Raw genomic sequence first — 19,883 nt, 5'->3', positions numbered from 1 at the left:
CACTGTGGCATGGTTTACATAATCAGCCACACAAAATAAACTGCCGCCTCCCATGCTGCCAGCTGCCACTTAAGCATTTCTATTTTGGTGCAACACCTCAAATACCGGTACGAGTACAGTACCGGTACAGTACTGGCGCAGTGATGTGCTGTGTCATATTCATCGTTCACCGAACGGGCAAATCAGAAAATGCTTCATCTCCCTTACCGTACCCATTAGCTTAGCCTGCATACCAAATGCCTTGAGGTTCGGTGGTTGTCCCGTAGTCAGTTGCGAATATATGATTGAACCAGGGGGATATTTATCAACTTTGAAGTACTGTACTCGTAAGGTGACATTGAGCTCCAAGTCACCTAGCCGCTCTATTCATACCGGTATGATATATTTTTCACGCAAAGTTCGAAAAGCCCCAGAGCACCGCCTGAATCAACCCCATGAAAAAGATCTCCCTCGGCTCGTGGGTCGAAAGGATCAGGAAAGACCATGTACGACGCACATACTGTAGCGCCTGTAACCGCCACTCAGAACCCACCCAGCCCGAAGGTACTGTACTCGTACCACGACAGCCCCAATACCACCTTCTACGATACAAATTGTGCTACCGATAACGATTAATTGCCGTTCGCTGGCTCAGGTGGCCTGTTGTTGCCCAAGTGATATCAAACCAAGGGTATGCCGGTCGTCTACTTATCACAGCGTTCATCCCCTCACCTCCTGTTCAGCCCATAAAATGCTAGAGCTTGTCAATGATCGACGGGGCGAGAGTTTAGCTCAAATTTAACTGGGGAAAATAAGACTTCATTTCAATTGATCTCCCCTAGCTTATCCACCGAAAACACTAAAGAACTGCCACTTGAGTAAGAAAAACAGTGATACCAACACCCATCATCATCACCATCATCCTACAGGCATTCCAAGACATGACAAGCCGTGCCTACTTCTTCCCAGAGCCACTGCCGCCGGAAGGAGCCGTATAGGTGCTATTACCACTCGAGCTGCTATGGTACGTGGAGCCCTGCACCCGGCATTAATATCCCGACCTTTGGTATGATAACATGATACCCTTTAAAAATAAAAATAAAAAGACTCACATTGGCATTACTATAATAGTAGCTCCCGTCACCTGCCGGTGAAGCTTCAAGTCAATGTATTGATCCCCAACAACAATAAAACCAGAGGTGCATCATAACGACTTACTATTGGAGTAGTGATACGCGTTAGAATTTGCAGCTCCGCTACCATAGTCGCGAGCACAGTAGTGATTACCCTATCAGCATTCGGTGAGTTTACTCGTAAACAACCCCAAAGGAAAGCGGGAAGGAAAACCTCGCTATTGGTCCCAGAGGACTTGTAGGAGTATCCTTGGTTGTTGGAAGACATTTTTTCTGGTTTGGAGCTTAGATTTTGTAAATTGTGATTTGGTAGGGTTGAGTGCGTGGGCAGGAGGATTGAGGAAGAGGAAAAAGAGTCCAGAGTGCGGGGTACGCGTTGATCTTAAGTACTTTAGGGAGGTACGTAGGTCAGGTGACAAGGCGTGGTTTTTCGTTATCCAGATGAAGGCCATTTACTGTTGATGTACTAGTACAGTACAATCAGGTTTCCGCACCCAGGCAGGGCACCCCCATCAGGAAATAATGAAAGTGCAGAACCAGCGATGACTCCTCCTTTGTGAGTTAAGGGACTTGCTTTTGTTCAACCTCTTTCAAAAAGGTGGAGGCAATTGCATGCACAAGCAGAGTATCATACCGCACTTTCTCAGCTCCCGTTTCCACCAGCCCTCCATCACAAATATGCCAAAACACTACTCTAAACACCCATTTCTGGCAGATTCTACGAGCAGATAGTAGTGCGGGCCACATTTCGTCCAGCAACATTAACCGGCCCCCTCACCTCTGTGAAGTAAAACCCGTACTATACACGTACAGTATCGGTAGACAAGATCAAGCCTTAGTGCAGGGGACCTCCTACAAGAAAGCCACCAAGTGAGCCAGAACAGGCAGCAATCCCCACAAGATTGCGCTATAGTACTTGCAGCTTATACTTGTCGTTCCTGTAGCTCCGAAACTCAAATTTTTAGAAGATCGCCTGCTTTACCCCTGCGTTGCCATGCCAATGCGGAATTTAAGGCCTCCCAAAAGTTCCCCTCACCTCCAGCTCTCCAGCTCACCCCCCCTGCGCTATACAGCACAGTACAAGCTCCACGCATCACACCCTCAGTTTTGCTCCCCGCAAGATGTCACTCAAGGCGCCGGCAGGTGACGGGTGTCACCCGGAACCAACTGACACCCATCCGACGGATATCATGAGTGGGTATCCAAGTTTAGTCGGCTAAAGATAAGAGAAACGCCAACAGTATTAGAAAAGTGTACTCTTTCGCTATCCTTTCTGAAAAGGGTTCCATCTGATCCCAACAAGTGCTATTCAAGGGGATGTTAATTGTTTCTAGTGTAAAGTTCACTCTTTCTATCAATGCTAATATGGGCATTGTACCCACACCAGAAGATTCTCTAGTATGATACCACGGGAAGAAAAGGACATTATAGCCCTCACCCTCCCCTTGACACTCCGCCCTCCGAATTGACACCCCTATTGCCCCCTCCGCCGACAGGGTTATCATATCGAGATGCTCCGTCAGTGACATGACCATGTCGCCTATGATACCCATCACCCGTCGCAAGCAACGCTGCATACCCCCCTGGGACACCAGCAGCAGAAGTCCCAAAATGGCTCTTTACATTTTCCCCTTGTCCGATTTCTTGCACTTCAAGCTGCTCCCATAGGACCTGTATTACGGTACGGTTACCCTTGCCAATCACGACTGACGAGGAAGGGTAATTACCCAGCATTGGGGTGTGGCGTCAGCGCGTACTAGAGTACTCGAGTAGAGAGAGTTTTCCAGATTCCAGGGGTATGAATCTGTTTATGGTGTTGGAAACGGACTGCCGGTGCAGTACAGGGTAGGGGGGAGTTTGGCATTGGGAAATGATTTTGTTTCGAAACTAAGGAGCACAGAGACTCACTCGGCTTGGCGGAATTTCAGTAAGAATTGAGCCCGATGTTGCAGTTATAGAGGGTATTAGAGACCACCGGCTGGGCGAGCGCCAGTGCGGAAGGGCCTTCTTGCTTTCTCCTAGGGGATGGCGCGGAGCCCACGCGGTGACCAGGTGTATGGGACGAGGCCGTGGCCCTCTCATTAAACTAGTCGATGGAAGCAATAGGACAAGCACTACAAAAATACCGGAAAACCCCAGCGAACCAAAATGCCCTCGCCACACCGGTAGTTCGAAGGAAACGAGTTGGAGGCTTACGCAGCGCGGATATGCTGCAAAAAGTGAGGAGGAGCAGATACTTTTTTCTCTGGGAACATATGCATTACATTGGTCCATAGACAGGCCAGAAAACTTCTTGCCATCGTACATGATATTACACTGGAGGTCCCAGCTACCGGTACACGACAATAAAATCTCCCCTCTACCAATTCTCTTGCTCTTTCCCCAACTAGCAGAGCTTTTGTAGACCCATCACGTATTTCTTTCTACGAGGCTAACGACCCGACCTCGGAGCGCACTTACGACCATGTTGCAAAAAACCCTTCCAGCAGCAGCACCAATACCATTTCAAATCTTGGGCACTGAGTTGTCGTACTCCACACTTTTTACCAACCGGTATTTCAGGGGGGTCAGGGGCCCAACAACGCCAATACCATAAACATCCTACAGCACCCCCCATCTCGTATTCTGCTATGATATCATACCATGATACCTCAGTACTTACCTCGCTGCTTTCGGTACTAAGGACTTGAGAATGGCCAGATCAAGTCATACGAAGCTCCTCTAGTTAATTAAGAATAGTCAAGAGCAGCCGATCCGCTCTCTAACATAAGACACTGTGCCTATCTTCGCTGAGAGCACGACGAGTACAGTACTTGCGACTCGCCAGATGACTACAATACAAGCCAAAGCGATTCTCACAAAAGATCACTCACAAGAAAGCGGCCAACCGTTAGGATAATAAATTACTAAACAACGGTTAGTCGCCTATCACTTCACTATCCCTAATGTTTTCTGGCCTAAACCGACAAGCTGACATTCACAGGGCGTCCCGGGTGCACAATATATAACAAGGATATCAAGCGCAAGCTTCTGCGGGAATACGCCCAGATATAACCTCCCAGTAACATTATCCCGTTACAAACAGACGAAGGAGCAAGCGGGCCGGACACAGAGACTGAAAAATCAAACCCAACCCTACATACGTGTTGAAACAACATCCACCTACGCCCAATCCGCTTGAAAATCACACAAAACGCCTCCGAAACCCATTCCCATGCACCACCGGCCAAACATGTTGAAGTTTGTCCTCCATAGTACGTGTCCCCCCTCCAACAAGCAAAACAAAGAGACGGGAAAGGGAAAGATAGGGAAAGGATAATTTTTAGTTAAAAATCTAAACCTCAGCTCCGCTAGTCACTTCTAAAACTCCGATATTTTTTCCCCCTTAGAGAGGGGGATATGGAAGATGAAAAAGGTAAACAAGGAAAGGCTATTAAGCTGAGGTTAGGCCATCGATGAGGCTCTCATCCATGTTGGGAACCTCCATGCCGTCAAAGAGCCTGTAAATTTTCTCGCTCCGGTAGAAATCGTTGTCAACTTTGCTCATGTTAGCCTGAAGCTCCTAAAAAATGAATGAGAAACTTACCGATGTTCAACAAGAACCAAGTATCCATGACCTCCTGGATCAAGTGCCTGCTTGCACTGTCTGCCTCGTAACACTTGGCCCAATCGTCACCAAGTCTGAAGGCTTCGTCTTTCCAAGCGAGGAAACTGATCGTCTCGACAATGGTTGGTTGGATGATCTCCTTGCCGGGGTATACACCCCAAGTAACGGCGTTGGGGCCCTCGCTGGAATTGGTCTTGAGGGTTCCATTCTTATCGACAGCGTGGTACGACAAATCTGGATCCCTCTCGATACGAGTGATAAGCTCGGCGAGATGCTCAGGGGATACTAGAAGCTCAAGGTAGGACTTTTGGTACACATATCCATTTTTGGGACCCCAGCCATAGACAGGATGGGTAGATTTCACACCGTTAACAGCAGGCTGGGAGTTGATGGTCAAGAAACCACGCTCGTTCAGCTTCAAAAGCTCATCCCTAATCGTATCGGCCTCTGAGTTGATGTATCCCTCAGACCAAGGCAATGACGGAAGGTTTCCTGTGAGGTACTGCTTGATGAGCTCGCCAAGGTCCCGAATTGTCTTTGGATATCCATAGATCTTGATGTTTGCTTCATTGCTGCCCCGCAGACCAATACCGTATGCATCCAGCTCCCCGAAAGCCGGTGACCGGGAATCACCCCAGCGGCCATTAGGGAACTCATCCCACTCCTGGGTGCGTTGAACATAGGACATGTGACGGTTCTTCCAGAAGATAGGGCGGACATTCTCTTCCTTTCGGTTAAGACCCAGAGATGGGCGGAAGGGAAGAGCCTTGGTGCGCTCTTGAAGTGAGGGAATGAGCCCAAGCCCCTCAAGACACATGCGGGTGGCGGTTGCCAGATTCATAGTATAACTAGGATTTATTTCCGTAAGTGCGAATTCATTGACTGCGTTAAGGTAAACTCACAAGTGAAGGTGTAGGATCCCTGCGTCAATGATCTTCTGGCACAACTCGACCATCAAATCCCTCCCGATATCCCTCACAGCGACGTCATCATTCTTAACAGGCTCTAGCAGGTACAGCCACTTCTCGGGGATGTGGCACTTTGTCCAAGTAGCTCTCCTCATGAACGCAGCATATGTGTGGATAGGCATGATACCGGGAATAATAGGTACAGTAATACCGATATCCCTACACTTTCTAACCCAGTCCAAAAAGATGTCGACGTCGTAGAACATCTGAGTGATAATGCTAGAGGCACCAGCATCCACCTTCTCCTTCAAGTGCTCAAGAAGCAATTCTGGGTCGGTGCCATCGTCGCATCCCTCCGGGTAACCGGCGACATGAATGTCAAAGTGGTTTCCATAATTTGATTTAATGTACTTTACGAGATCCTTAGCGTAGCGGAAGCCGTGAGGGTCAGCCTCCCACTTCTCGTTTTCTCTAGGAGGATCTCCGCGAAGGGCAAGAATGTTCGTGCACCCGGCTTTATAAGCTTCCTTCAGGGCATTGTCAACCTTGGATTTGGGCATTCCTGTACAGGTAAGATGCATGCATGTCTCGATTCCGTAGACCGATTGTGCGACATTGACCATTTCACAAGTCAAATTAGAAAGACGACCACCAGCATTCCAGGTAATGTCGATGAATTGAGGCCCAAGCTGGTTCATACGGTCCATGCCTGTTAACTGATTAGCGACCCTTTCATTGCCGCGCCATGCGCCACGATTGAATTAACATACGGTCATAAAGATTTTGAACACCCTACGGAGGCAAAAGTGTCAGTAAACCGCCAGTGGTGGGCAACATTGCGTCACAAAAGACACTAACCTGAGCTGTCTTTGGAACAAAGTATTCGAAAGAGAATGTAGGCCTCCCATTCTTCTTGTGCTCCGCCACGAGCTTAGGAGCTATGTGAACCATGATGCTGAATAAGACTCTGAACTGTATCTATGACGGATAGATTCAAATGAGAAACTATCCCGCGATTGACACTATCTGCAGCACAAATAAAGTGACGAGGGTTCGAGGGGAAGAAGAGAAAAATATCCTAGGCCTGGCGAGGGTTAGAGGAAACGAGCAGTTAAGAAGGATTCTCGCGAAGAAGCAGGGAAGAATTGAAGTGAAGAGAGTAGGGTGCCAAAGAAGCGACCCCAGGGTTTGAAGGGAAAGGTAACGGAAAAAAAAAATAGTGACCGAAAGGAAATGGGGCGAGTAAGTACCCGCAATGCAATCAACCCTGGAAACAAAAATTTACCCTCAAAGCTCCCTTTCTAATTCCGCAAACACAATCTGGCAAACAATGACGACGAGGCAAAGGCCAGAGGCTCTTCGTTGACTCCGTTTCCCCAATTTACTCGGATCGGATCTCCAGATGCTCAGATCTAACTCCCAAAACAATTGACGATTCCTCCTCTTGCGAGTCAAGATTCGCCGTGATGAGACCTTATCTGAGTCTCGTTCTCAATTGTTCGGTGGGTACCAAGAGAAATTCCCTACGAGATCCCTTCGCAACACAACCCAGCCGGTCTCTTAGCGCTGTGCATGCACCGCTGGCTGGTGATGACGCTGGCCGATTGTTTGTGCTGCTTAGATCGAGGGAAGGACTATCAAATTGTCCGCGGGGACTCTCCGTCTAACCTGCTGAATCCTTGGGCGAATATGAGTAGGGAAGAGGGAAGAGGGAAGTGAGTAGATTGCCTCTGGGAGGTAAAAGTGAAAATGTGGGAAAGAACCGAGGGGGCCACACACACACAAGTGGTGTAGAAGAGGAGAGAACTATAGAACGAAGGTCAGAGAAGGAAAAGGTGATACACAAGAGGCAGGGTCCGCCGCTTTTTGTAAGGGTAACTCGAGTTCGGAAAGTCGATACTAGATTACCGAGAAGAAAAAAATTTCCACCAAAATCCCTGCCAAGAGGATGTCAACCAGCCTGCCAGACAGTAACTGCCACTTTATTCTTCCCTGCTCTTTGGAATAGTTAGACACCCACAAGTATAGCACAGTACCTGTACAGTATTCGTAGAGTACTCACCCAAGTACCATAGAGCGCGATCAGTCCCTTAACACTTGGCGAGACGACTACATTGACAACACTTGGGAAAGAATGAAAGGGAACTCTTGTAAGGGAATTGTCAAAGAATTGTCAAAGAAAGCACCCCCCTCACTAAAGGGACATTCTTCCTCGCTCTTTCCTTTCATTGCGAACTTGTCTATTATCCCCAATGCCGTATGAGCCCATCTACTATCGCCACCAGATCGGAATCAGACATCTTTCCATTAGAATCCCAATTGGGCCACAGTGGAATACTCGTACAAAGACCATTTTCTTTCCTTTTTTTTTTCCCCCACTTTTCCGTTGCACTGTGCCACCAGCAACAGTGCGGTACTCGAGAACACGCATCCCCACGAGTACTCGTAAAATACCATGCCAATGAATATGATACAAGTACCATTCTGTGGCCCCTCCTTTTTTTCCCGTTTCCCCTTCCCCTGCATCCTCCCTCCTGCCTTCCCCGCCAGTTGAACACCCCGCAAGCAGGAGGCCACACGCACAACAGAAAAAAAATTTACGCTCCCCAACTGTTTCTTCCACGCTCTTCCTAAACTGGCTGCCAGCGGTGTGCGGAACACCGCCCTGCACTGCACCACCACTTGCGGGTACTGTTCTCGAGGGCAGGCCCTTCATGGCCTGTTAATAATTCACTGCTGCGGACTTTGCTCGAATTGCACAAATTCGATAGGGCTCTAGTGATGTTGTGCTCGAGTCTCAGAGTCTCAGAGGCCCGATTCGATGTCCTATTACCGTACACATAGTTCTGAAAGGGGCAGTTTAAGGCGTCGGTGGGCCACCTGCCTTTGTCCGTCGATACAGGTGGGTAAAAATCTACGCCACCGACGACGATACACCACAGGGACCTTTGAGGGAAGAGGGAAGGTTGGAAGAAGAAGAAAACCCCCTCCGTGCGCTGGATATATCGCGGGCCGCTATTGCCGCATTGTGTCCAGATCAAGCAGTATCTTTTGCCAATTTAAAAGATATCCGGACACCCTGACGCCAAGGATCCGCGCTTTTGGATACTTATAAAATCCGCGAGTATAGTACAGTACGATACGAGTACAGTATAGTACTCGTAGGCTTCGACTAACAAAAATTTACCCAAAGAGTCTTACCAATTCTGCGGGCGACAGGACCAAATTTAAAGAAATTTGACTTTTCCTCCCCTTCCACAAGGGTCTCCAAAACCCCAACAATTAAAGTACCGTACATAAATTTATATACATATATCTAAGCCTAGGCCCCACTACTTCCCTCTTGATGCCTTTTCTCTCTCAAGTCGGTCACCTTAACAGCCAGACACCTCTGGGCATCGAAAATGCCGGATCACTGGTAGATCGCAAGAGTTCATAATAGATTATCCCAGGAGCCTTCGGCGAACCCACGTTTTCTGATTTCCGAAGTTTAAAGAAAAAGAAAGAAAAAAACCCCTCCCCAAGACGACCAGGCACGCATGCCTTAGCTGTAATCGTAATGATTACGAGAGCTTTCAGGGTCAGATTGGATCATTCCTATTCTCGGTGATAGACTATGAGGATGCATCGATGTTAGGACAGCATAAAGCTATTTACGGAATAAACCATCCCAACGTTTTTAGCCCATAATACTCGTAGTGCCCTAATAACCGGTCCGGCACCCACCACCATCCGCGAAAAGCTTAATAAACCTGCGCGAGCCCGAGGGAAGAAAAGTTGTTCCAATCCCCCCAAACCGAACACCCGAAGGATATCAGGCAAAAAAAACCAAAAATCTTCTTGCCATCACAACTTCCGCAGTATCGGAACCACTCCCGAGGTGACGAACATGTACGAGCGTCCAAGATATCCTACATAACTTAAATTTATCTCCTTTTTCCCCGGCTCACCCGAGGCATCTCCCGGGTCAGTCGCAACAATATTATGATATTTGCAAACCGAGAACAGCACCCGCATACCCCCCCCCATACCTACACGCATGACCAAATCCCGTGCACATATCGTATGTCTTTGGAATAGGGAGGGGATGGCAAGTATATATCATGATTGAACGGTCATACGTAGAAACCAACTTAGACCGGGCTACCGGTACCGCGATGAAGGTCCGACAAACTCGTGCGGGTAACTTGAGCCGGGATTTGTGTTCGGTGGTTGGGCGCTGGGTTCTTGTGTGTGTGGATGTGTGTGTGGGAAGTGCTTATGGTACTGGGATTTTGTGGGTGGGGTTGAAGTACAATACGGTATGGCACCGGTATGATATCCTATTGTATATACTAGTCCCACGGTTATTCTATCGGAGATGTCGTGAGAGGCCTGCTTCCTTTTCCCTATTGTAAGATTGGTGCGGTCTGTTTGGAGTGCGGAAAGTGCTCAACCTCCCCTACTCGTACCAGTACCCGTCCATCATTCATTCATCTATCGTTCATAGAGCGGGTGAGAGCTTTCCAGTAACATACGGGTACTACGGTAAACGGGTAGCGACGCCTATAAGCCCCATATAACTTAAATCTATATGCTTACCGGTATATCACAGTGCGGTCCCCCAACCCCATACTGTGCTCGAGTACTGCAAGGTACTGTACACTGTACAGCACAGCACCAGCTCAGCCTCCAAGACCGCAGTACCAGTGCGGTACCAGCACCGCAATAAAGTGCGCGTCGGAGATCACATGCAAGAAGCTAGCTAGAACTCGAAGGCCGAACAGGAGAAAGATATGCGGAACGGTATTGACAAGAAAAAGAGAGGGTTCCTTCTCTCCAACCCATACTGTACAGTACTGTATCAATACACGTACAGTACACGTGCCTGAGACTGCCCTGCCCTACTCATAACACTCAGTGAATGTCAATATACACCAACACGACTCTTGTCATTTCCCAAATCCTTATGCCACGAGTACCGTGGTCAGTCCAGCGGACGGCCGGAACATACTCATACTTTCCATCATCAAATTGAGAGTACGATATAATAATACTTTTGATAGCGCGAGAGAAAAAATAATAATAGGAGAACGAGTGATACTACGTGACTCCACCGTGTCGCCTCACCCATGCTCTCGATATTAAGGCGCCATATTGTGGACCCACTCCAAAGCCCCTACCTACTCGAGTAGGTAGGTATGATGCCGTATCTAAATCAAGTTAATGTTACAATCTCACAATTTGCAGCACGCACTGCTTTCCAAAAAAGGATGAAGAATGGTCTAATGCAAACAAACACCTTTGACCCCAGGAATACCTTTTTGGGCTACCGGTATTTGTGACCAGACGAGACGAGAAGTGATGGAATGGAGGGAGAGGGAAAAAGAGGGGAACAAAAAACAAGAAGAGTGAGGAAGAAACTACTAGTGACAAGAGTAAAAATTTAATGATAAAAAAAGTGAAAGGAAAGAAAGGTTACTAGTTGGTAGGAGGTGGGAGGGTGTGAATCCACTACTGCTAGTATCTGGCGGAACAACAATCACGCCCATATCTCCAGAACTACTGTTATCACTACTATGAGACTGTACGCTCCTTACTCCCCCGTGCCCCCCCATCCCACAGTCTCAAACACTCTCATCTCCCAAACTTCACCTTCATCCCCGTCTCAATACCATCCCAAATCGACTCGCAAACCTCGCGATCCCTGAATCTCCTATTCCGCTCAATGCTCAAACACTTCACGCCAGCACCCCACCCCCTCACCTGGTCCGGCACCGCCTCCCCATCCCATCCGACATAAAACCCCCTCACCTGTCTGAACAGCTCCACGGGATTATTCCATTTGTAATCCCTAAATTGCCACGCCTGCCCGGTTGTAAACACCCCAACCACGCGGTCCCAGTAGTCCGGCTTGAATTTCTCGATGCTGTCCACGACTAGGAAGCGCACGGGGGCGGTGGGGTGGATTGCTGGAATCAGCCGGGAGATTTGGTGGATTGTCTCGTGGGGTCCCGGCAGTTGGGAGGAGGGGATGAAGGAGCCATTTTCTAGAAAGGCTTTTATGTTCGCCATTGTTAGGAGGGAAGAGGCGGAGGGGGACAGAAGGATTATGGGATCACGGGAGCGGGATTTGCTGGGCGATTTGCTGGGGGTCGAGGTTGCTGAGGTGCCACCGCCGGCGGGGTGGCCGGAGCGGTGGGGAAGGGACTTTTGCTGAGAGAGGTGGTGGGGATGGGGATGGTGGGGACCTGGTGTTGAGGGAGGAGGATTGTTGCCGCTAGGTTTTTGGTTGCGGAGCCGGGTTATGAAGTCTTCGGCTTGTTTTCGGACGTGGGAGAAATCCTGTATTGTTTGTTAGCTCGCGACAGTTTTGTTGTAAGGAGTTAGCAGGGGGCATTACGGTAGGTTTGACTCCGCGAAGGAACGTATTCCGGTTAGATAACACTCTCTCATGGCTGTAAATCTCCAGCAATCTCGGATCCGTGACTCTAACCTTCCCAGCTAACGCTGACGACCCGCCAATCTTCGCATTCCCCCCAAGCGTGCTCTGCGCACCTTGCGCTCCCATCGCCGCCGCACCCACTACCCCACCGCCCGACACGGCACTGGTAGCATGAGCGTCAGCACTAGCTGAAGCGGAAGCAACGGCTGACGCCAAAGGCTTAATAAAATCCGACTCTTCCTGCCCGCCCTCGAGCCAAGTGACCAACTCTAACCTCTCCAAGAACGCAAGATTGGTAACTACCCCATCACCCAAATTCTGCGCTTTGGTAATGTAGTCTGGAATCGTATCCTCGCGATGAAGCCAGGCAAAATAGATAGAGCGCAGGTCGACGGATTCCCCACTGGACTTGTGAAAGCGCGTTTTTGTCCACAGGGGGAATGCGGCGGAATGGAAGATCAGGTATGACGCGGAGGCCAAAGAGACCCCCTGTGGCGGGGGGTTAGGGGTGTGGGAGAGTGACGGCGGGGAGGATTGGGAGATTGAGAGACGGAGGAGGGAGAGGGGATCTGTGTCAGCAGTGGTAGACGAGGATGACATTGCGGTATCGGGGCGCGAGACTGGGACTCTAAGGAGAGTATCAAACTCCACCATTCGTCTGGCTGCAGTCTAAGTCGAAAAATCTTCCTTCGCGAACGCGATGACGGCTGTTGGTTAGTTTTGGCTGTGTGGGGGAGGGAGAGGAGAATGGGGTGGTAGTTGTGTTTGTTCGGGTTCAGTTTGCTGAGGTAGTCGTGGGAAAGGGAAGCTTGAGCGGTTGACGTGATACCAGGAGCATGATATCGTGCAGGCAAGTTGGGTATCATAGCGTTGGTTTTGGCCCCAGTGTTGGGTGGCTTGGCATTTGTTTGGTTGCCTGGGTTAGGGCTAAATCCCCGAATTTTAATCGCAGTGCTATCCTAGGGGACAGCTTCCATGCGCTGTGTGATGTATCATATCATAGTTTAGAAAATAGCCTATCGATGAATATACTAGTAATCGAGATGTCTATTTGACCAAATGTGGGTCAAGCCGATCTTGTGAAAGCACCAAAAGTTAGGAATTCGAGCTGTAAAGAGCCTGACCAACCACGAGAACTATTTGACATCGACAGGCCCCTGTTCACTCATCGTGATATCGCCAAACCATCCTGCCCCAATACGAACCAACAGAGCAAACTCCTCTAAATAAACAGGGAATTAAGAGCGAATGAATGATGCCGCTCAATCGTGAAAGCATCAAGAACTGTGGCGTCAATGTTTAGTTACACGCGACAAGAACCAGAATCCCCTCCAAAATTCCCTCCCATTATGGTGTCCGCTCGAACCCAACCCACTGACCCTCCTCCGGTTGAACCTCCAACGACTCCCAAACCTTCGCCTCTTCCATCTCCTTTATAAGGTTCAGCTCATTCCACCCCTGCTCAAGAACTTCCTCAATAAGCCCGGCACCAATCTTCTCCTCCAACTCAGCAACCTGCTCGGCGTGCAACGGCGGCTCCTCAGGCAGCAGCGGGACCTCACTTGAAGAGCCCTTCTGCTCAACCGGAACATCATCCCCAACATACGCGGCAGAGGTATCGACTGCAGGGTCGAGCCCCCAGCGGCCCACCTCTTTATCCAAGAAGGCTTGTATGACTGGACTATCCGTAGTGACCCTGTTCGCCATTACGGAGAACTGCTTTCCGACCACCTTCAATTCGAACTCCGTGTCCTTTTTTCCCCGGATACCGTTGGCTTCCCGTTCGGACTTGAGGGCGGCTTGGTACCCTTCCCACCCCTCTGGCTTGACCGACTCGACGATTGCCAGGCGGTGCTTTGTGAAGTTCTCCGTCGACTGGCGGTAGACAGAGTGTTGCGGTAGTCGGGAGAGGAGGGATATGGTGTGGTTGTAGACTGCGATGAGGGCTGGTCGGGGGTTCGGGTGTGTGAGGATTCCTGCTATTCCGGTTGTGGAGAAGGGCGCGAGGCGCTGGGTTCCGACTTGGGCGAGAAGGCGGAGTGTCGGTAACATTTTTTTCTGGCTGGGGGGATGGCAATTGCTGGTGATTTTTGGGTTGGTGATGGTTTGGGCTTTTGGTGGGGAAAGTGTTGTTTGGTGGGTTGTGGAGGGGGGAACCAATCAGAATTCTTGCTCGTGCAACGTTAAAAAGTCGATGTCATGGAGTATCACTCGTAAAATTCACTCTTGGGACTTGTCTAGTTTAATAATTTGCTCATAAAGAAGATCTTTGTATCCCCTTTCTGTTAGAAAGTACTGAGCCCTTGGCTAGAAATGAGGTGTTAATAGTAGGTTATTCTCTGATGGAGTTTTGTGGATGTCTTTTCCTGGAGATATTTATTTCCTTGGGCAGGAGTGTTGGCAAATTTTTCGAAATGCCAACCAATAGCATGAGCACACCCCAAGACCTATACTCGTTATGATCGGGGTTTCACTGCGGAAAAGAGTGAGGTATCATAATAATATTATTATGATAATAATATTATGATAACTCCATTGGGTGTGTAAAGGACAATTCACGTAACAAACCCACAGAAAACCACCATCATCATAGTGTTATGATACCGAAAAAAAAAAACCCCCTCCGGAGATCCCAAACCGGGGCTCCAAGTTATGACTTAGTCTAACCTGCAAGAAATCCACTTGTATATAAAATCCATATCTTATCGTGTGACTACCCAGCAACAATAAACGGCTTCTCCTTCCGCAATCTCTCGAGTGTCGCGTCGTCAAACCAGAGCGTATCTTGGGAAACCTGCCGCCAGGTCGACGCCATCCATTACCCCAAAGAAATGTCTTGAAATTGGGGTGAAAAGCTTTATCTCATGTAGTGGATCTGATTTTGAGTTCCTGGTGTTTGAAGCTGGGTTTCGGCCGGCTGTGTGGCAAGTTACCGGTGGTTCTACTCGTGTCTGGATTACATGCAGCATTAGAAGCTCTGGTGCTTAGGCACTTGAACCTTAGGGTAGAATTTTTGCGTGGGGGCTGAGAGCTCCTGGGGGGTTTATGCGGGTGGTTGTTTTTTCAGGCTTGGGAATCGCCCTGGGCGCTACTATAGTACCGGTTGTTGTTGCGGTGGTGGTGGTGAATCTGTGTCCGCTTGCTTATCTTTTGTTGAGAGTCTACTAGGAGAAAAGCGAGCGTTCAAAAGACTCGATTCCCTACAACCTGCGAAGGCAGATCCGAAGCGTTATAATGCCGAAACCTTCACCAAGGGCTCTTTCCCACTTTACTGCACACATCGCGGCAGTCTAGCTGGCTATGTTGCATGTTTGCTCCTTGAAACACGCATTCATAACTTTGAGCTGCAGTTATTTATGTCTCAAACCTGGAGCCTTCTCTGGAAGACGCTCTTGAGCGCTTTTCTGCTTCCCACAGGGTGGGTATCCTTCCGGAAGAACTAAGTCACTTCTAAGTGTAGCAGGGTAGGAGAATTCCAAGGCAACCCAAACTTGGGGGGTATGTGTTCGGATGCCTAACTTAGATCTGGGTTCAGTGGTCCTTTTTCCTATCCATTAGCTTAGAAGTAATAGGAAATTAAACTCTTGTGTTAGGGGGCTTGCGCGGTAATGTTTCTTTCTTGCGCAACCTTGGGTTTTATCGATACTGTTCTGTACTCTCCAGACTTGGGTAGATACACCCTAACTCCGGTATAGTTTGAAAAATGATGTGGAAAAACTCTCTACCGTGAAGAACGTACCGTATCTGGGGAGAATGCAGCTACAAGGCACGCAGTATATTGTGCCCGCTAACCGGGTAAGTTGCTTTGGTTATGCTCACGTGCAATCACTCGTTGGAAACGCCACGGATTCTTAATACAGCTAGTGTTCGGCATGCCCGCACACGGAAAGTGGGGATAGCATCACGTGTCTCACGTTAGCTTCTAGAGCTTATAGGTGCCTTTGGCTTAATTGCTGACATTTCGAAGGGGCAGTACAGTGTTCTAAATGTTGAAAACCTGTGGAAAACTAGTATGAATGTAGAACACGAGGGGAAAGGGGGAGTTGTCTCCTTCCTTATTTTCTTATATTCCGTCTCTGGAATGGATTGCATTATTTCCTAATATCTTCCAACTACCGGTTATTCTAATATATCCACAACCTCCAAATGAGCACTTACGGTATTACCAACGTATCGGGAACCTCAGAATCAACATGAGGCAAGGCTAAGAGCCAACAGCTTTGTGACCGATACGGATTGATCAGTCCGACAGCATTTAAGGTTGTCTTACAATCTCGCGGTAGCCCCCTCTGACAAACAAGAGCTCCGCAGTCTAGAGTAGTTCCCCTACATTGGTGAGTGATAGTTGGATTAAGCACCCAACACCATGAGTGGGATTTCGCAAGCGATACTCATTCTAAGTGTTTGAGAGTTAATGAATAACACAATTGCTGCGATACCTAGGTCTTTCCTGGAATGCCAAGCATTTCCGGGGGAGAGTTATTCGTGGTGCTGGTGATCGACTATTCTGTCCTGAGAAAGTGGGAACCTGGGGGAATTATATTTAAAGAAATATAGTACCCCTAGGTTCCCCGGTTAGTGCTCCAGAGTCTCGGTAAACACTAGAAGGTATGGTCCCTACCTATATGCAATTTAGGTGAGATCGCAGGAGAGAGCACTCAGACGTTGTATGATATCGAGTGAGAAACAGTGATCCGAAGAAGACAGACCGGACTACGGTCCCACCATGGGTCGGCAGTCCGACCAGCCCGACCATAATTTTGAAAAGCTTGGGTCAGTCCGGTCGAAATTATTTACAGCCACCAAAGCCGGGTGGATTGGCCGCTTGGGTTCACTATATGATGATGATGCTACCAATTTAGGGTGTGTAAGATTTCATTCAGCATTGGGTTATAAGCAGTTTTAATGGTTTCGTATTCGAAAAAGCTGCATGTCGTAGTAGGTACGTATTGACCCGAATACAAGGATTTGCAAAATACATGGCAAAAAGATTCGTGCCTATCTAAGCACCTTGCGAGCATAATCCCCTGTTTTCAGAACTTTCTTGCCTGCCATGAGCAACTGCAATTGGGTGACTTTGCATATGTCGGGGTAATTTTAAGTGGCGGCGCATCTGACCACAGACCCAGACACTGACAATAACTCACTATCAAACAACACTACTTCGACATAACTATATAACCGCTTTTTGCGCACCTCACCAGCCCAGTTACCCTCTTCTCCGCTTCCACCTTAGACAGTTGGCCTTAGACCTTGTAAAAAAAAAGGGAAAGAGGTCACCTACCAATCCCTCTATTAAGCAGTGCAACAGAGAGGGCTCTCGCTAAAATATCCTATAGATCACCAAAACCCTCTCCCTAAAAGTCCTCAACTCCTTCGCAGTTCCCGCAGCGCGAGAGACCTCCTCCCGTCCCTCCATGCCCTAGAAATTGAAGACAAAGAACGCCTATCATACCAGCACTGGCCACGGGCGACTAGCATCACTTCTCCTACCCAAGGGCGCTTCACCAAACTGGAAGGGCTCGACGGGCATGACCTCCCTCAGCTGGTCCACCTAGACCAGGAGTACAGACTTGACAAAGTTGCTGTTCTCCCACAGAGCCCAGATGAACACTCCCGACGACCAATTCCGTGTGACCCCGCTGATATGGGCAGCCAACATGGAGCGCCCCTCCACTTGCGAGCTACTCGTCTCAGTAGGGGCGGACGTCTTCGCTAGTAGCTTCCGCGGGCTCGTCTGGCAGCTCATCAAGGAGGTGGGAGTGAAAGTAGATACCAGTGAGATTTGCGGCAACACGCCGCTCCACTGCGCCGTCCTCCTCGACCGGGAGGACAAATTCCGGTTCCTAATAGGGGCCAGCACGAACCCGAATGTTAAGGACAGCGTGGGTATGATGGCCCCAATTGGGCTGTTGGGTATCGGGATGGAGTCATGGGCATCACTTACTATCCACCGGAGCACAGTGCTAACCCCAAGATTCCGGACGACTCTGGGGGAAAAGCGGTCTACCACGTGCAGGTGTGCGAGAATATTTCCTTCATTTTGCTTTTACAAGAGAGGCCAAGGGGGAAAGTGGTGGTGATAGGAAGTGCGCTAAATTTGGGGTTTACTCCTATTCATGATTCTGGGATAGGGATTTTGTCTGTCATAATATTATCATAAGAGTCGTTGGGTTCGACCCTTCCTTCGGGGAGGGTGGTTTGGAGGATAAGGTTTGGTTTGTGCTTTTTGTACGCGATATAAGGCCTGTGTGCTGGGGGGTTTACTGTTTAGAACACTGATGCGTTTGGTTTACTTTGCTCAGTAGCTTTCCTTTTCTCCTGACCCCTTGCCTCTCCCTATCATCTTCACCTCACTGCATCTAAGGGACGGGGCATTCATTAAACGAACGACTAGTGTCGATCCGGACTTCAAATTCTCACCGAATCCAGAACCCCGGCTTATCAATTCCCTCTTCCAATCTTTCCTACACCACTATTCCCAAGCCATCCCCCTCCCCCCCCACCATCACTCTAATCCGGGAGCGTACAATTTATTACATAGCAGTGTGAACTACCGCAGAAAATTCACACCTTATATGTGAAAGGCTTCCGATCTCTCACGCAAGCGCTTCAAGCGCCTAAACTCACAACCACACCTCAAAACAGACGACACCCTGAGTAAAATCGCGCTTAGAGCTTAGAATTTAACCTCCCTCCCCCCACTCATTCCCGAAATGGTGAAGAAGAAAAATATTGTCACCACCAACTAATCATAAAATCAACCTCAGTATAGGGTCTGAAATACCGGTACTCGCGGGGCCGAGTTGAGGTTGGACCCCCCCCCACAAAGCGTTGGGATCGCCGGTCCGGCGAATGGCCATCTCCAAAGTGCCAAGCCGAGTGATGTGATGATGTTATATCGTAGAAAATAAGTGGTAGCTTGGTATGTGGGGAAAAAAAGGTACTTTTAAGGACCCAGGAAGCTCTTCCAAGAAGCTGTAATTTATCAAAGGTCTTAGATACTTCGTGGGAAGGCTTTGAAGAGCAGTGCTTCATAATCGAAAGAATAATTTCAATGGTCAGATTCTAGGTTGTGTGGGTATACAGTAGTTTGCTACTAGGTCGTGTGCGATCGTGCACTGCTGTCGAAGAACATATGTTGTAGAGCTGTCTCTTTTTGTGTCATGCCGTTATTAAATGTGTTGCCCTGCGTGATCTCCTTATTGGTCGGACAATTACTACACTTTGTGGGTGTCCAACTTCAACTCGGCTGCGCGGGCCGTTAAAGCTCTTCTCCCCCACCAGTTATCTACTATCCCTGCACTCCTAGAAAAAGATCATGGTATGATACGGTGTCATATCGCCCTACATATCATACCACTAACGTAACGCCAGGGCTTCCAGAACCTGCCAATGTATACTAAGGCAAACGATAGCTACAAACGACCCAGTGCCCGGAGAAAGAACAAAAGTGGAGGGAAAACATAACTTTTCAAGAAACTTCCGGGAGAAAAAGAAAGGACAAACTCCTCACTCGAGAGAAAGGATATCTGCAGAATAGAGAGGCACCTTTTGTTTGAATAGAACGCAGCAGGCAAGAATTAGCCCTTTGAAAATTGACAAAATGTGAGAGTACAAAACCCCGGTCATATCGTAGCCGAGAAGGATGGTGAAGAAACCCCAGAAAATGGAAGAAAAAGAAAAGCAGGAAGACAAAGCCCAAGACAATTCACCCCTCACCACCGGTAAGTAAACAGACGCAGGAGAAAAGGTACGAAAAGTGATAGGCAGTAAAAGAAATGATAACCACAAAAGTAAACATTTCCCAGCCGTCAAAATCCAGCTTTCGA

The 19,883-nt window shown here is 48.7% G+C and overlaps 5 protein-coding genes; all 5 read right to left on the bottom strand.

Annotated features, from left to right (window-relative positions):
• Positions 1 to 776: 776 nt before the first annotated feature.
• Positions 777 to 1,440, bottom strand: GSTUM_00010819001 (uncharacterized protein). XM_002841535.2 has 4 exons: positions 1,327 to 1,440; positions 1,198 to 1,267; positions 1,092 to 1,123; positions 777 to 1,015 (listed from the first exon to the last, which is right to left on the bottom strand). Exons 1-4 carry the CDS (start codon positions 1,378 to 1,380, stop codon positions 935 to 937), a joined length of 237 nt encoding a protein of 78 aa, XP_002841581.1. The 5' UTR covers positions 1,381 to 1,440; the 3' UTR covers positions 777 to 934.
• A 2,715-nt stretch (positions 1,441 to 4,155) lies between these two features.
• Positions 4,156 to 6,578, bottom strand: GSTUM_00010817001 (uncharacterized protein; the record flags this gene model as incomplete). XM_002841534.2 has 5 exons in its annotated part: positions 4,156 to 4,649; positions 4,699 to 5,567; positions 5,622 to 6,336; positions 6,398 to 6,419; positions 6,486 to 6,578. The coding sequence occupies 5 exons, from the start codon at positions 6,576 to 6,578 to the stop codon at positions 4,546 to 4,548; spliced, it is 1,803 nt and encodes a 600-aa protein (XP_002841580.1). The 3' UTR covers positions 4,156 to 4,545.
• A 9-nt stretch (positions 6,579 to 6,587) lies between these two features.
• GSTUM_00010816001 (uncharacterized protein) lies at positions 6,588 to 7,856 on the bottom strand (the record flags this gene model as incomplete). XM_002841533.2 has 7 exons in its annotated part: positions 6,588 to 6,711; positions 6,878 to 6,894; positions 6,943 to 7,100; positions 7,263 to 7,433; positions 7,536 to 7,624; positions 7,690 to 7,716; positions 7,814 to 7,856. 7 exons carry the CDS (start codon positions 7,854 to 7,856, stop codon positions 6,650 to 6,652), a joined length of 567 nt encoding a protein of 188 aa, XP_002841579.1. The 3' UTR covers positions 6,588 to 6,649.
• Positions 7,857 to 10,924: 3,068 nt separating this feature from the next.
• Positions 10,925 to 12,830, bottom strand: GSTUM_00010814001 (uncharacterized protein). XM_002841532.2 has 4 exons: positions 12,165 to 12,830; positions 12,010 to 12,095; positions 11,858 to 11,951; positions 10,925 to 11,770 (listed from the first exon to the last, which is right to left on the bottom strand). Exons 1-4 carry the CDS (start codon positions 12,703 to 12,705, stop codon positions 11,244 to 11,246), a joined length of 1,248 nt encoding a protein of 415 aa, XP_002841578.1. The 5' UTR covers positions 12,706 to 12,830; the 3' UTR covers positions 10,925 to 11,243.
• A 276-nt stretch (positions 12,831 to 13,106) lies between these two features.
• Positions 13,107 to 14,182, bottom strand: GSTUM_00010813001 (uncharacterized protein). XM_002841531.2 has 1 exon: positions 13,107 to 14,182. The coding sequence occupies exon 1, from the start codon at positions 14,101 to 14,103 to the stop codon at positions 13,399 to 13,401; it is 705 nt and encodes a 234-aa protein (XP_002841577.1). The 5' UTR covers positions 14,104 to 14,182; the 3' UTR covers positions 13,107 to 13,398.
• Between the last annotated feature and the right edge of the window lie 5,701 nt (positions 14,183 to 19,883).

Source organism: Tuber melanosporum, assembly GCF_000151645.1.
Source record: "Tuber melanosporum whole genome shotgun sequence assembly, scaffold_75, strain Mel28".
Classification (NCBI taxonomy): domain Eukaryota; kingdom Fungi; phylum Ascomycota; class Pezizomycetes; order Pezizales; family Tuberaceae; genus Tuber; species Tuber melanosporum.
This window is presented reverse-complemented; position numbering and strand designations above follow the sequence as displayed.